This window comes from Mercenaria mercenaria, chromosome 4 (genome assembly GCF_021730395.1).
Source record: "Mercenaria mercenaria strain notata chromosome 4, MADL_Memer_1, whole genome shotgun sequence".
In the NCBI taxonomy this organism is placed as follows: Eukaryota; Metazoa; Mollusca; class Bivalvia; order Venerida; family Veneridae; genus Mercenaria; species Mercenaria mercenaria.
Window position 1 is genome coordinate 24,143,513 of NC_069364.1, and position 16,962 is coordinate 24,160,474.

General features: G+C 36.4%; 1 protein-coding gene across 3 annotated transcripts in view; it reads right to left on the minus strand.

The window, feature by feature from the left end:
• Positions 1-396: 396 nt before the first annotated feature.
• LOC123551223 (titin-like) overlaps positions 397-16,962 on the minus strand; it is a 37,621-nt gene continuing 21,055 nt past the window's right edge. For 2 of the 3 annotated variants that reach the window (XM_045339985.2, XM_045339987.2), the window contains exons 5-11: positions 14,701-14,833; positions 14,080-14,253; positions 13,610-13,639; positions 9,147-9,335; positions 7,429-7,509; positions 5,876-6,085; positions 397-1,793 (exon numbers count right to left, since the gene is read on the minus strand). In XM_045339985.2, the coding sequence (XP_045195920.2) occupies positions 5,885-6,085; positions 7,429-7,509; positions 9,147-9,335; positions 13,610-13,639; positions 14,080-14,253; positions 14,701-14,833 (808 nt within the window). In that variant the 3' untranslated portion in view covers positions 397-1,793; positions 5,876-5,884. The remainder of the gene's footprint in view (positions 1,794-5,875; positions 6,086-7,428; positions 7,510-9,146; positions 9,336-13,609; positions 13,640-14,079; positions 14,254-14,700; positions 14,834-16,962) is intronic. The other variant, XM_045339988.2, reaches the window with a different exon arrangement.

The window sequence follows — 16,962 nt, forward strand, 5'->3', positions numbered from 1 at the left end:
AGTCTGTTCACTAACGGCTTCTCTAATTGCAATAGGCTTTGAAAGCGAACAGCATGGATCCAGACCAGCCTGCGCATCCAAACAGTCTGTTCACTAACGGCTTCTCTAATTGCAATAGGCTTTGAAAGCGAACAGCATGGATCCAGACCAGCCTGCGCATCCGAAGTCTGTTCACCAACGGCTTCTCTAATTGCAATAGGCTTTGAAAGCGAACAGCATGGATCCAGACCAGCCTGCGCATCCGAACAGTCTGTTCACTAACGGCTTCTCTAATTGCAATAGGCTTTGAAAGCGAACAGCATGGATCCAGACCAGCCTGCGCATCCGAAAAGTCAGTTCACTAACGTCTTCTCTAATTGCAATAGGCTTTGAAAGCGAACAGCATGGATCAACAGCATGGATCCTGAACAGACTGCGCAGATGCGCAGGCTGGTCTGGATCCATGCTGGTCACAAACGCACTATGTTGGTTTTCTCATGGAACAGCTCATTTAACAATTAAAACATGAACTATTGCCCTTTCTATTCCTACAATGTCAATTTTTAACTAGGAAGTGTACATATATTTGATGTACTACAATTTTACTTATTTACAATTTATTCCACCAGGCATACTGTCAGCATATACATGTATGGGATGACAGCAAGCATTTCCTTATGTTGTATGGGCTCAGTGTGTTAAAAATTGAGAACAAGAAACTAATAAACTAATTTTGCAGAGTTAAAATATACCAACATACAACATTTACTCACAAGAAATATTTCAGTGAAAGCAAAACAAAAACCTAGGACTAAATATGGCAAAGAAGGAATCTTAGGTACAAGATGAAATGGAATTTAATTTAACTATATACATGTATATTATTTCATTACATAAGGTATAGCTGCAAGACTTTCACAAAGAGGTTGCTCTCTGTGTTTCAATATGAATATAGCACTATCTGCTGAATTTTTTACAAATCGAAAGCAGATTTTTTTAATCGATTCAACATTATTCTATTGCTAAAACTATGGCATGTGTTTAAGGAATTTTACCCAATTTTTGTTTTTGTTGGACTTACATCACACCGGCACAATTATAGGTCATACGGCGACTTTCCAGCTTTTAGTGAATAAGATCTTAGGCGCCCGTCCAGGCATTATTCATCATGGGCAGGCTTCTAGGTAAAACCACCCAACTTCTGAAAGTCAGCCGGATTGCTTCCACACACGAAGAATTATATGCCCAAAGTGTGGCTCGACCCACATCGATGAGGGGCGTTTTGAAATCAGCGACCTTAACCACTCAGTCACGGAGACCCCCACCCACTCCAATCTACTAAATCTGTATGTCAATAATATAGAAGGAAACTTCTGTTTATATAGATTATTAGTTTTTACAATAACATGTGGACCATTTTAAGTACATGTACACATTAATTAACATCTATTAACATCTTTCAGTATTCACAATGTGAAAATAGTTTCCAAATGGATTCCACACAAAGAATCTTTCATTTTAAATGCTGGCAAAATATTTTCAAAACATATGAACTGACAAAAGAAATGATTATGAACAATGCAACATTAACAGAATATGGAAAGCAAATGTTCATTTTAATGGCTAGAAAAATACCACTATGTCACAAAGAATATTTTTCTACACCTAAACCCTGCTGCTTTTCACTTGTAAAAACATGTGAAGAAAAGTGGTAAACGCATGCCTGTTAATACCATGTAATACAACACTTAGTTTATTCTGACTGAGATCCTTTTACTATGTTGCTTTTTCCTGAAGTCTTCTGATGTTTCAAACTGAAAAAAAAAATGTAAAGATAAAAGCATATACAATTCAGTTTGACTAAGAACATACTTAAAATGGAAAACAGAATTGGAATCAAAGTATTGTCATCTCACTTGGTCAATGTTTGCTAGTTTTACTGGATTTTAAGTAACATACCGGTACACACAATTTTATGGCAACTTTACAGCTTAAATAATCGAGGCAGACACTAGGTTTCCAACTGGACATGTCAGGTATATGTTAAGTGGAACCACTGACTTGCAAGTCAGCAAGCCTGCTCACATGGTCAGTCCTAAATACTTCAACAAACATGTTAAGTACTGCAGGCATGGCGTTTTTCATGTCAGCTCCATTTAGCAAATGCTTAGTCACCAGACAATTGTTTTATGGTAAAAACTATTCATATTACCAAACATACTGTTTGTTAATAGTCTCTTTAGTCCCTACTTTCTCAGTAATCAAATATTAACAAAATGAAACCACCTGAAAATGATCTAGTGTGCAAAAACAGGACTTCTACCTTACTAACCTGTGGACAGGCCTATTAATACATAATGTTATGGCCAATCAAAAATGTCAATACTAGAAACATAAACAAATGTTGTTTTTTTAGCTCACCTGTCACATAGTGACAAGGTGAGCTTTTGTGATCACCCTTCGTCCGTCGTCTGTCATGCTTGCGTGCGTGCGTCAACAATTTCTTGTCTGCACGATAGTGGTTTCATTATTGATTTAATTTTAACCAAACTTGCACACAACTTGTATCACCATAAGATGTCGGTTCCTTTCTTGAACTGGCCAGATCCCATTATGGGTTCCAGAGTTATAGCCCCTGAAAGGGCCAAAAATGGCTATTTTGACCTTGTCTGCATAATAGCAGCTTCATTTATAATTTGATTTTAGCCAAACTTGCTCAAAACTTTTGTCACCATAAGATCTTGGTTCCTTTCTTGAACTAGCCAGATCCCATTATGGGTTTCAGAGTTATGGCCCCTGAAAGGGCCAGAATTAGCTATTTTGACCTTGTCTGCACAATAGCAGCTTCATTTATGTTTTAATTTTAACCAAACTTGCACACAACTTGTATCACCATAAGATCTTGGTTCCTTTCTTGAACTGGCGAGATTCCATTATTGGTTCCAGAGTTATGGCCCCTGAAAGGGCCAGAATTAGCTATTTTGACCTTGTCTGCACAATAGCAGATTCATTTATGATTTGAATTTAATCAAACTTGCACAAAACTTGTGTCACCATAAGATCTCGATTCCTTTGTTGAACCGGCCAGATGCCATAATGGGGTCCAGAGTTATAGCCCCTGAATGGGCCAAAATTAGCTATTTTGACCTTGTCTGTACAATAGCAGCTTCATTTACGATTTGATTTTATCCAAACTTGCATACAACTTGTATCACCACAAGATCTTGCTTCCTTTCTTGAACTGGCCAGATTCCTTCTTGGGTTCAAGAGTTATGGCCCCTTAAAGGTCCAAAATCGGCTATTTTGGCTTTTGCAGCCATATAGAGACTTCATTTATCGTTTTATTTGATACAAACTTCCAAAATATCTTCAACAACAATAAATCTTGGATTCCATGACAAATCAGATCCAGTCGTAGGTTCCAGAGTTATTTTATATCTGATTACCTCCCCTGATTGTAATCAAAATGGATTTATATCAGTAAGTCCTTATAGGACTTATTTGAAATTTCATTACTGTTATTAGTTGGACTAAGACAATCAGGGTAGATAACTATGGACTGATTTTATGTCAAATTACCCCCCTTTATTTCAAATTAAAATGGATATATCTCCGTAACTAATGAAGACACTGATCTGAAATTTCATTTATGCCAACATATTTGTTTGGCAGATCCTTCTTTTGTTCACTTACAATATGTTTTTTTAATTACTTCCCTTTACGTTACTATAAATAGCTTATTTTTAGTAACTTTTCTATTATTGGCCATAGGGAAAAACCAAGACCACTTTTCTGTGGTACAACATGGATAGTACCTCCAATTTTTAGGTGTTTTTTGACATATCTATACCTTGTAAGAATTTTTTTCTTCTTTTTGATTAAATTTCTTCCCTTTGTTGTTCCTGTCCTTTGGATTTAGATATTTTTTCTGAGGACCTTCTTGTCCTCAAGTGCAATGATAACAGGTGAGCGATATAGGGCCATCATGGCCCTCGTTTTGTTTTTGTTGGGTTTAGCTTCGCACCTACACATACGTCAAATGGCAACTTTCCAGCTTTGATGGTGGAGGAAGACCCCAGGTGCCTCTTCATGCATTGTAAAATGACGAGCTGGCACGTGGGTAGAACCACCGACCTTCCGTAAGCCAGCTGGACGGCTTCTTCACTTAAGAATTCAATGACCCTAGTGAGGCTCGAACCTACATCAGTGAGGGGTAAGTGATTTGAAGTCAGCGACCTCAACCACTTGGCCACTTAAAAACGAATGTTTGAAATACAAATCAACTAAACTTTTGGTGACAAATTCTCCAGCTTCTATGGAAGCAGTACCAATTTTTCCACAAAACAAACTCACCAAACTTCTAGCTTTCTTCACAATCCAGTATATAAGTAAGTAAGTACTAGAAGATGCTTTTGCAAAAAAGCGCATGTCTCCCCCAATGCAAAGTGGTATAGGCAGGAAGTCAGTAGGGGTCAGGAGCAAAAGTCAAAGAGACACTGATGGTTGGCTGCAATAGGGATCATCTACTTGGCATGTCCAGTCATCCCGCTAAGTTTCAACACTCATGGCCTAGTGGTTCTCAAGTCACTGTTCAGGCTCCTGTGATCTTGACCTTTGATCAAGTGACCCCAAAATAAATAGGGGTCATCTACTCTGCATGTCCAATCATCCTATTAAGTTTCAACATTCTAGGTCAAGTGGTTCTCAAGTTATTTTCCGGAAATGATTTCACATGACCAGGCCCCTGTGACCTTGACCTTTAATAGTCTGACCCAAAACTCAATAGGAGTCATCTACTCTGCATGTTCAATTATCCTATGAAGTTTCAACATTCTGGATCAAGAGGTTCTCAAGTTACTGGTTATCAATGTTCAGGCCCCTGTGACCTTGACCTTTAACGGAGTGAACCCAAAATCAATAGGGGTCATCTACTCTGCATGAGCAATCATCCTTTGAAGTTTCAACATTCTGGGTTGAGTGGTTCTCAAGTTACTGACCTGAAATTGTTTTCCATGTTCAGGCCCCTGTGACCTTGGCCTTTAATAGAGTGACCCCAAAATTAATTGCAGTCATTTACTCTGCATGTCCAATTATCCTATAAGTCAAGTTGTTCTCAAGTTACCGACTGGAATGTTTTTCAATGTTCAGGCCCCTGTGACCTTGACCTTTAACAGAATGACCCCAAAATTGATAGGGGTCATCTATTTTGCATGTACAATCATCCTATGAAGTTTCAACATTCTGGGTCAAGTGGTACTCAAGTTATTTATTGGAAATGGTTTTTAATGTTCAGGCCCCTGTGACCTTGACCTTTAACGGATTGACCCCAAAACAATAGGGGTCATCTACTCTTTATGAGCAATCATCCTATGAAGTTTCAACATTCTGGGTCAAGTGGTTCTCTAGTAATTGATCGGAAATGGTTTTCAATGTTCAGGCCCCTGTGACCTTGACCTTTGACTGAGTGACCCCAAAATCAATAAGGGTCATCTACTCTTCATGACCAATTATTCTATGAAGTTTCAACATTCTGGGTCAAGTGGTTCTCTAGTTATTGATCGGAAATTGTTTTCAATGTTCAGGCCCCTGTGACCTTCACCTTTGATCAAGTGACCCCAAAATCAATAGGGGTCATCTAGTCTTCATGACCAATCATCCTATTAAGTTTCAACATTCTGGGTCAAGTGGTTCTCTAGTTATTGATCGGAAATGGTTTTCACTGTTCAGGCCCCTGTGACCTTGACCTTTGACAGAGTGACCCCAAAAACAATAGGGGTCGTCTACTCCAGCAGTCCTACAATCCTATCAAGTTTGAAGGTTCTAGGTCAAATGGTTCTCCAGTTACTGCTCGGAAATGAAGTGTGAGGGAGACATAATAATTATACAACTGAAGTACCTTGTTCAATTATTTGAATGCGAGGACAGCCTTGATGGATACATGATCTGATGGGAAATTCTGGTTTGGTATACCGCCCGTCTCCATGACTCTCTCCTTGCTGGCAGTCTGGAGCACACCCACATTCTCCAGAGACATGGAGCTGTAGAAGATGTAATCAACCGTGTCACACATCACACAATTATATGACGAGATCTCTGGCTCATAACCCTGAAACATAATTGAATTATAACATAACTGATAAAGATTCTTTGCAATTTGTACTTTATTTCATTTCTTCTAAAATAGATACAGAATATAAATGTATTTGTTCATATCAGTTTAAAACTAGAGATGCTTTTGAGAAAAGCGCATGTCTCCCACAACTGCCCCTTAGATGATGAAAAATGTTAGTTTCTCTAGATGTTTTAGACGAGTGGATCCAATTAGATGGTCTGGATGAGTGGATCCAATCAGTCATTCAAGGGCCATAAATGAAAAGTGCCTGGGCGGATCTGGCTAGTTATCGAACTTGGGTAAGGTCTTATGGCCAAACACATTTTGTTCAAGTTTGGTGAAGATCGGATGAGAAATGTTCGACTTAGAGAGCGGACAAGAGTAAACAGACAGATTTTTTCAGTAATTCAAGGGCCGTAACTCTAAAATGCTTGGACCAATTTAACTAGTTATCGAACTTGGCCGAGGTCTCATGGTCAAACACATTTTGTTCAAGTTTGGTGAAGATCGGATGAGAAATGTTCGATTAAGACTGCGGACAAGAGTAAAAAGGCCGATTTTTCGATAATTCAAGGGCCGTAACTCCAAAATGCCTGGACCGATTTGGCTATTATCGAACTTGGCCGAGGTCTCATGGTCAAACACATTTTGTTCAAGTTTGGTGAAGATCGGATGAGAAATGTTCGATTAAGACTGCGGACATGAGTAAAAAGACCGATTTTTGGTAATTCAAGGGCCATAACTCCAAGACGCCTGGACCGATTTGGCTATTATCGAACTTGGCCGAGGTCTTATGGTCAAACACATTTTGTTCAAGTTTGGTGAAAATCCGATGAGAAATGTTCGACTTAGAGTGCGGACAAGCTTTGTGACACACACACACACAGACAGACTGGAGTAAATCAATATGTCTCCCACACCACTGTGTGGTGGGAGACATAATTATAATATCCTTCACAAAGTGAAAATCAGATGTAGTATCTCCATTAGTTGCATAGCCGCATACAAGTGAAAAAGTAAGACCTTGTGTTCAAAATTGATATTCTGGTCTTATAAGCAAAAAAGATTTTCTCTTATTTTGTGTCTTTTCAATAGCTTTACCATAATTTTACTCATTTTGTAGTTCCCTATTTCTGAAAAATATCAAATACATTGTTCACTGTGAAGTTACTAGACACATTTCATCCTTTAGTTCACAGAAAACCATGTGAAAAAGCTGCAGAAAATTTCATCTCATGCCAAATATTCAGTATTTTGTCAAATGGCTATATGCTGGGAAAGTTTCAATCCATAAACTATATGCACAAATTTCGAGCGAGATACTTTTGCTGTATTACCTGGGCTTCACTATATGCACTTCTCAATGAGGATGATGTATGCTGGAAGGCTGGCCATAAAGAGTTCACCAACGATGCTTTCTGTGGACAAAAACAAGAAATATTTTCAATAATTTGGTACTGATAATTTTGTCTATAAAATCTACCTTTATCCACCATCAGCTATTTCAATGCATAATCAATTGACATGCAGGGTTAGTTCTTATAAATATCAGTAGCCACTAAGAGTGACTAACAGGTAAGTTTTATCCCCCAGCAAAAACAATTTTGTTATTACTTAATTTTTCGTGTACGATTATAAACACATCTTTTTTTACTTGAAGTTACTGCATGGTTCATACAGAATATCAGAGACAAAATTCAAGTACTTTTCAAGGACTATTTTTTTTCAAAACCATGACCTAATCTGAACAACTTTTATCGAGTTTTTATTGTGTTCACCATGTAATGCAAAAATAAAACAACCATCACTTTTCACACCTTTGAAAATGACGTAATTGGATTGTTAGATTGATGTGATTCACTATTTTGCTGATGTTTAATGCTTTTCTTGTGACTTTTTAGCGCACTCCCACTGTTGATACGTCAAGAAATTTGGCATACGACGTCATATACCCTTCGTTCAGTCTGCTTTATAGCGCTTCAGCCACTGTTTATATTCGTCCTTTGTCTCCCACTTACTTGAGCTAACATGTTTATTTTCTTACTCATTTTAAATTCACTGGAAACACTCGTAAACAGCAAAAACTTGCGAGTTATTATTCACCGGAATATTTAAAAGGAAACGGAAATATACAAACGGTGATACAGTAGAAATAGCACTCTGTGTAAATATCGATAAAATGCGGCCGTAGACCACTACCATAGCATACGAGGAAATCAATGAGTGACCCGATCCGGCAATTTCAAGAATTTATTTTCATTTTGTCCGATTTATTTTAAGCCTTATTCATTTTGCAGAGCAAAAGTTACGGACAGAATGTTTTCAAGGAGTGAAAGGTCAAATTCAAGCAGTTTTTTTTTTCAAAATTCAAGTACTTCTCCGGGTTTTTTAGGGTTTTTGTCATTTTCAAGGAGTTTTCAAGGACTACCATTGAATTCAAGGACTTTCCAAGGCCTGTGCGAACCCTGTACTGGATTGCAAACTTGTGAAGTCAGTTAAGACATACATTCAAAAATTTCAGGACCTATTTCCAAGCACGCCTTGTCAGAAACTTTTAAAGCTAAAAAACAGATTTCCCATCTTGCTTTAGCTTCTTGTTCAAATTTCAATTGGACACTGGTGCCCCAACTCCAGTCACTGTATGCATATTTTTGACTGTCAACTTAAGGGCCATAACTCTGGTCTGGCTGTGTGAAATCACAATTAAAACACCAGGTACATAACTCCACACGCTATATAAAAATATTTTGAGATCTGATGACTCTAAGTCAACACTTTTGAGATATGCACAACACAAATTTGGACAGAGGTCTCCTTGTTTTTTTTCTGATTTAAACATCTAACAAATAAACCTAAATGACATGTTCAGCTTGTTTAATACACAAATACAATACAGGGATGTAAACTAGCTATTTTTATTTAGGGGCCCAGACTGTCAAAAATATATAATTTTTTAACATTAGGTATATGGGCATTTTGGCCCAGCCCAAAATCAAGGGACAGGTGGCTACTGGGCCCCTGCTAATTTATATCCCTGCAATACATTTTTCAGTACCTTTCCCTCTGGCATTTCCAGTCCTTCAATCTTCATCATGTTATTTATAGTTTCGTCTCCACTTGGATAACCATCTCTTGCTACCAGGTAGCCAGCACTCATTGGCGGTGAGTTAAAGTCCCCGCAGATTATGTGAGGAAAGTTGTCACCACTTGCCTTGGATACTATCTCCTTGACAGCACTAGCAATCTAAAATAGATGAAAAACATGTGTAGAATCTAATCATTACCCGACTGTCTGCCTATATAAGCTATTGGAACAAAAATTGTTCAAGCAGCTGGCAATATCTTGAGGAAAGCGAACTCTATACTCCGTATCGACAGCCCTATCACGTGATCTGAAACAGGTAAACATTCTCACTACACTGCAGAGAGAATGCCTCTACAATGAGTTTACAACCATGTCAGATTAATAACCACAGTTAATCTATTTCTTACCACTTGCTAATAAATAAACAATTAGACCCTCAACCTACACAGAATCCTAATTAATCTCAGTCTTTACAATATTCTACAGAAAATTACAGAAATGGCCTCTAGTAGTTCTTTGAATTTGAGTAAAAAATTAAATGAAATTCCAAAATTTACTATTTTACAAATTGCTGATTATATAAAAGTAAGAGGAAAAAACAGGGCATTTGAAAAAGGATACAATTTTTTTATTGAAAGTTATGTACATGATGCTTTTGTTTGTAAAACAGACAGTAAATTTCTTGTCAAAGCAAAATGTTGGCGAAGTCAGAAGAAAAATGAATTGCCACATATTTTATCGGCAGAGATATGTTTAAAAGAATCAAACGTTCTTGATGGACAATGCAGCTGTATTGCTGGGTGAGTGAAAATTATGTACTTTTTTAAATGATTGAAACTTAATTTGATTTTTGTGTATGAATTATTTTGTCTTGTATTCCATTAAAACTATACTGAAGTTTTCAAACAAATGTCACTAAAAGAATAATGAATATTATCAAATAAATTCTAATTATATGATTTCATTTATGCTTTCAGAACCGGAGGAGTTTGCAACCATATAATTGCATTGTTATACAATGTAAATCACTGGAGTAGCAAGAGAATGACAGAGATCCCAGCAGATATGTCATGTACAGAAGTGAGCCAAATATGGCATAAGCCACGTGGGGACAAAATTGAACCAGAACCAGTAATGAAGCTCACCTTTGCCAAAGCAGCAACTGACAGACAGCTACGTAAAAGGGAACCTGTGAAATGTTATTTGTATGACGGGCGTGCAAAAAAAAGTAAAGGAACTTTGGCACCATCAAAAGAGGAGGTAGCTACTATACAAGAAATAGTTTGGAGCACGCAACAGTAACATTCCTATAGTGTATTTAACTAAAGACCACTCAACAACACACTCAACTGACACATTATTTGGAGAATTCCTACTGGTTCCCCACTCAGCTATCAACTCCAAGACTATCACAGCTCTAAGTCTGAATTTTCAGCGTACATTCCCAGCAAAGTTGATATTGTTTTGCAAGACAACCTTCGCTTCCCTGATATACCTGTACCAAATTCAAGTCTTAACATAGACTTAACTCAACTGATGAAACAAGCAAAACATTCTTGCAATCACTGGACGTAACTAAAGCCAGGTCTGAGGAGATTGAACAAATCACTATCGATCAGTCTCAGAATAAACTATGGCATGAGATGCGTAAAAATAGACTTACAGCATCAACGTTTGGCGACGTTATAAATAGAAAAAGTGAACCAAGTGAAGCTTTTGTCAAAATTTATTTACATGCAAAGATTTATCAAGTGTAAAATCAATTTCACATGGCAGAGATAAAGAAGATACTGCACGAAAATTGTACACTAAAAAAAATGAAAAACAATTGTAAACAAATGTGTCAGTATTTCGCACAGGACTCCTAATAAATCCAAGCTGTCCTTATCTTGGAGCTTCCCCAGACGGCAAAGTTTTAGACAGTCATCTTATGATCACTTCGGGCTGTTGGAAATTAAGTGCCCATATAAATATAGAAATACTACACCCGCGAAGCACAAGAAATACAGACTTCTGTCTTGAAATAAGGGACGAGGACTGCATTTAAAAAGGTCACATAGTTACTTCTACCAAGTGACTGGACAGATGCAATAGCCGTGTAAATTGGTGCGACTTTGTTGTTTTCACGAACAAAGGACTATTTGTAGAACGTATATTTTATGACAAAAACGTGTGGGCAAGATTTTCCCAAAGCTTGCTCAATTTTACGTCAACTCAGCAGTGCCTTATCTTAAAAACAAGCAGACGGACGTTTAAGTGAGTACTTTAGTCATCGTCATTGAAGTTTTGCAATAAGAGGGTCCTGGAAATTTGACAAAAGGCAACAATCAGTCCATATTTGGTTTACAACACCAGCAGATTTAATAGGTAACTCTTCTGTCAAATATATGGAAGTTTCTAACTTTCCTATGGCCCTTTCAACATGTATCCGATGATGAGCTAATTACAGTGTATCCTGTACATTTGCAGCAGACAATCGTTTCTTTTCCAAGGAACGGAGGAATGTTTAGACAGAGACCTATCTCGTTCAATTCGTTTGCAATTGTAAATCCTTTATCTGCCATGATTCCGTCTCCACGTTTTAATTCGCCAGTCTCTATTTTTTGTTTTAACAAATCAAAGAGACCACTGCGTTGACAAATTACTTTGTCTGAAATTCCACCAGTGTATAAATGTGACACAAACATTATTCCTCCACGACTGTCTACTCCAACGAGGCCTTTATATGTGTTTGCCGACTTGTAGTCAGAATACGTTTTGTGACTTTCGTACTAACGAAGAAGGCATTTGTATTTTTAACTCAGTGCAATCAATAATTAGCATTACATTTGGATACTGCTTTTTAAAATCATGTGTCATATTTTTGATATTATATCACGATGAGGAAAAACTTTCATAGAACCTAGTCTTATGTAGATTAAATTTATCCATGTATTGAAAATTCTTGACACCATTGATAACGAAATTTGAAAACGTTTGCCAAGTCCTTGTTAAATAACCCCAGTCTAAGTTTCATTACAGTCAGTAAGAATTCATCCTCCAAAGAAAGTTTGTAAGTCCTGGATGCTTGAGATGCATCAAAATCTTCTTCATCACTGCTTTCACTTTTCTGACATTTCATAGTCACTTTCAAAATATTCAGCTCCAGATGTGTATGAACTACTTTTTGCGTCGATCCCAGTATGTTATTGAACTTCGGTCCTTTTTTGGCACAATCAGTTCTAAAACGGTATTGAAAACTGCAATAGTTGCAAAGCCTGTATAAAAACGTAACAAATTCAGCTTAGGATTGAATGTACGATGTTATTCATTGAGAATCTATGAGTACACGGCATGACTATATTAGCCTGTACTTCCTGATGCACTCTCTCCTCGCCTTCTGATGCAGTGTCTGTCTCATCGCTGTCCTCAAACTTTCTCTTTCTCGTGACTTCCGCTTTGGTGTGTGAATCCATGTGAAAACAGATGGAACTGCATCACACTTTAAACGTTTCTTTGCTGCATCTGGGCAAACATAGTCTACAGATTGGAAATGTTTTGAACAGACTCTGGTGCTGGCTGTTACTCTAAAGTCATCCTTTGTAGCCAGTGACCCTGACCTACGTATCCTGTCTTTCCACACCTAAAATTAAAAAGAAAACACTATTTATCAGAAGACACTCTTAACAATACTTCACTTTTCCTTGTAACAGCAGCTGGGATTTTTTTTTTTGATGAATTCTGTATGTTCTTTAAACAAGCAACATTTCTATCTTAATATTTTGAACACTGAACTATTTTTATAAATAAAAAATATGAAATACCTTTCTTACCTTAATTTGCCTTTCATCATTTGGAAATTTATGCATTGATACATGTTCATCAAATCCTGAAGATTTACAATTGGGAACACAGCAGTAAAACACCATGATTTCAAGATAATACTAGATAATCTTTGCAATGTGTACATGCGGTATGTATATAAACACACTGGCTGGGAAACTCTCTGTTTACCTGTTTCGGGTCACGTGATAAAATTTGTCGATACGGAGTATAAATTTGTTCGCAATTATCCCAATGGTGCACTTTGCGTATTATAACAATGCCAAGACTAATAATAGAAAACTGAATAGTTTGATAACCTTTACTAAACATTCAACTATTTCAACATTTATTAGAAAACAAAAAGCATGTATTATATAATTACAATGACCTTCAGCCGAAAATTATCGGAACAGATGCATTTGTACTTGTAAATAAAAAGTATTAGCAGTGATCTATTTTTAGCAGGCTTCTCTATTGAAACAATTTTCCCAAAATGAAACAAGTATAAGATTCTAACAGTGAACTATTACTTTAAAGCATGCTAAAACAAAGCAAGATTAACTTTAAATACAAAGAAACAAGTTAACTAGTATTTAAAGGAAAAATATGACAAAAAGCAATGCATATACCCTATCAACTTCTTTGACAGCACTAGTTATCTACAAAGCCAAATGCAACATAACTACCATCAACAAACTAATAACTGCAAAGTTGAACAACCTAGTCTAATTCAAAGTTAACAAAAACATAAAGAGTGGTTTTAAATGCAACGAGTCGATCTAGTTCAAATGAGATGGCAAAAATTTATCAAATCAACTAAGAAAAACATATTTTTTGAAGGTATTAGTGCAGTTAATTGAAGTCTATTCATTTACTGGTCATTTCCCCTGAGAAAATTTCTTTAAAAGCAGGCAATTTTTCCCTGAGAAAAGACTATATCTGCATTTTTTCCTCTGAGCTAAAACAAAAGCTTTTTTTTCTCCAAAATACTATGTCCAGGCTCTTCTAAGTAAAAACAAACCTGAACTTGTAACTCATTTGAACATACCACATCTCTTATATTATAAAAAGTTTTATGACAAAATAAAAATATATATACCTGTACACACTGTGCGTCTGGCATTTTCATTTCTCCCCAGTGTATATGAACATTGCCAATTGTCACCTCACGACCAGTATTTTTACACTGCAGTTTGGTTACAATTACAACATCAGGTAAATTTGTATACTTTCTCACAGCTTCTTGTATGTCTGGGTCTATTCCATCCAATTCCTTAAAGATAATATTTACCAAATGTAACATTAGTTTCAAATCTCTTAAAAATAGGACAACATTATTTCATCTAAATGAAATGCAAACACAGTGCATCTACCTTTTGCCTAACTCCTACTAAAACTGGACTACTGTTAAACCTCTCTGTATCATGAATCTGTAACCTTGCCATCTTCATACACAACTGCCACATTTCAACAACAACAAATCACTTCACAACACTGCAGGTCTTTTCATAACATTTATAGCATATATGAACATTACATAATATGTAATCTCAATAAAACAAACTTGTATAATAAAAGTTATTAAGGTAGTTCTGCTTGACAAACTGGAAGTGATGGTGTAATGTCATTTATCTGGAAAACGTAAAGCACAAACTCAAAATCTACATTGTAGAAAAAATTTCGATCCGAATGCGCAGATCTACCTTAAATTCTAACTTACCTTTTCCAGTAACTGTGAAAAAGTTGATGCTTCGGTCTCCACAACAGTAAATCTGTCAATCTTGAAGAAAGTTGCCTCCCCTTCATTAAAGTATTCCCCTTCTCGTTGCTTGTGTACTCCCTCATACCCATGGCTAAAATTATATAATCTTGCAATGAACTATACTTGATAATGGTGACTTTTTTCATGAAAATCAATGTAACATATGGGCATTTTTTATCAAGTTCGCAATTCGAGGGCTCAATGCGAAACTAGTTTATGTGTATGTAGAAATAGAAGCAGACTAGTTTTGTGCTGAGGCCTCAAATTGCTCTTTACTAGTATTTCGCTTGTACTCCACATTACTCAGTGTTGACCAAGTTTACAATGTTAAGACCTGACCAAGCGACCTTGCTTCAGAACCAAGATAACACATTTATTTCTGAAGTAGTAATGAAATGTGAGCATATTGTGTAGTATTAGCAGTGTCTAGGTAAAACAGTACTCCTAATATAGAGAACTAGAGATTGCTACTAGTGAAAGAACATGTCTCCCCATTCTGCTTCATTTGAACAGAAAGGTGAATTGATATACAAAATCCAGTCATATCACAAAGACATTTTGTGATACAAGTTTATACTTTGGAAAATAGGCGGGAATGACCAAAATTGTATAAGAAATTGTGCGCAACCATAAGGCCAGAGTTTTTTTATTTTTCGTTTTACGGGAGCGCCGGTCCTAAATATTGCAAAAGTGGAATAAAATTAAAATTCTTTTTTACGAGTTTTATTTTATTTTTTCCGCCGGTCGGTTGTTTACAGCCCCAAAGAAAATAAAATTAGTGTATTTTCACCTGGACGTAATTTCACAGGAAGGGAGTTTAACGCGTGCAAAATATCGTGTTTTGCCGTACATCTATCGGCATTAACAGGGTTTAAAATTCCACTCGCCTGCTCGCATTGGCGAGTTAAGTCTGAGTAGGACGAGTGGACCTCGCTGTGTACTCGACCGATCGGGCGAGTGTTTTTTTTTACGTCCTTACTTTACCAAAATTCAGAAATTACATCTACAAAACGTCAACAAACTTTGAGATGGTTCAGTCGCTACCTGGATTGACTGGAATTTACCCGTGAATCGTAAAGATATCAAAACGTCATGCCGGTAATTTTCCATTCCACAAGCACGTGTGACCTATCGTAACATCTAATTTACATCGACACGTACACAAAAACCGTGCGTAGTGCATTCATTTTTTAATATTTTCGCTTCAAGTTTTCAACACCCCTTGAGAAATAATACTTTTTGAATTCTATAATGATTTTAATAAGATATCGACAAAAATGTAGGCAAAATTCTATAAAAACGGTCGAATGTTCATATAATCATTTGTAAAAATTCAAACAGCGCGATCTTAGTTACTTATTTCTTTCTAAAAGTAAATACATGATGAATACTATGGGCTTAAAATTCAGACTTTTGACCAGAAAGTACAAAAAACAGAATAAAAAAATCTTAAATAATGAAAAAGCGGCTGCGATTACAATACATGGAGTAAGACGGGTTTTGGCTAGTGCGGCAGAATAGGTTACGTGACCTCGTGAACGTAAGTAGAAATGCGATTTTAAAATAAAGCAATGTGATGTCACTGCGGTTTTTAATAAGTTTTAAATGAATCTTTGTACATGTATTTTTTGACCAACAATTTAAAAGTTTTTCTTGTCAAACAATAATGTAAATTCCTTGAGGGCAAATAGGTCACAGAGGTAGGATATCCACTATAGTAACTATCGTTTGAGACATTTACCTTTTATACGGGATATAGCACACTCGCTTTTGATAACAAATTAAAGAAGAAATTTTTTATTGATTTCTATTTCTCAGCAATTTTAAGAACCGATGCGGTACGATCATACAGTGATATGTCACATGGCGCGAAAACATGACGTAATGCTATGACAATCTCGAGCAAAAATACCGCTTTGATCTCCGCTTCAGATGTCAAGATACTGACACACTTCTTTTAGCTCTTAAGGGGGTGTAAATTGATCATGAAAACAAGGTCAACATTACTTAGTTTATCACTGAATAATTACCGATAATCTTTAACGTTTTTTTTTCTCTTTCTACACGGGTGGATGGACGATGATTATGTCCAAATATTTTTAGACACTTTTCAAAATATATATTTTTCGGGAAATAATACTATTGTACATAATACTCCTTTAATAAAAGTGACAGTATTAAAAGTATTAAATTGTCTAAAGATTGTCTTACTCACATTTT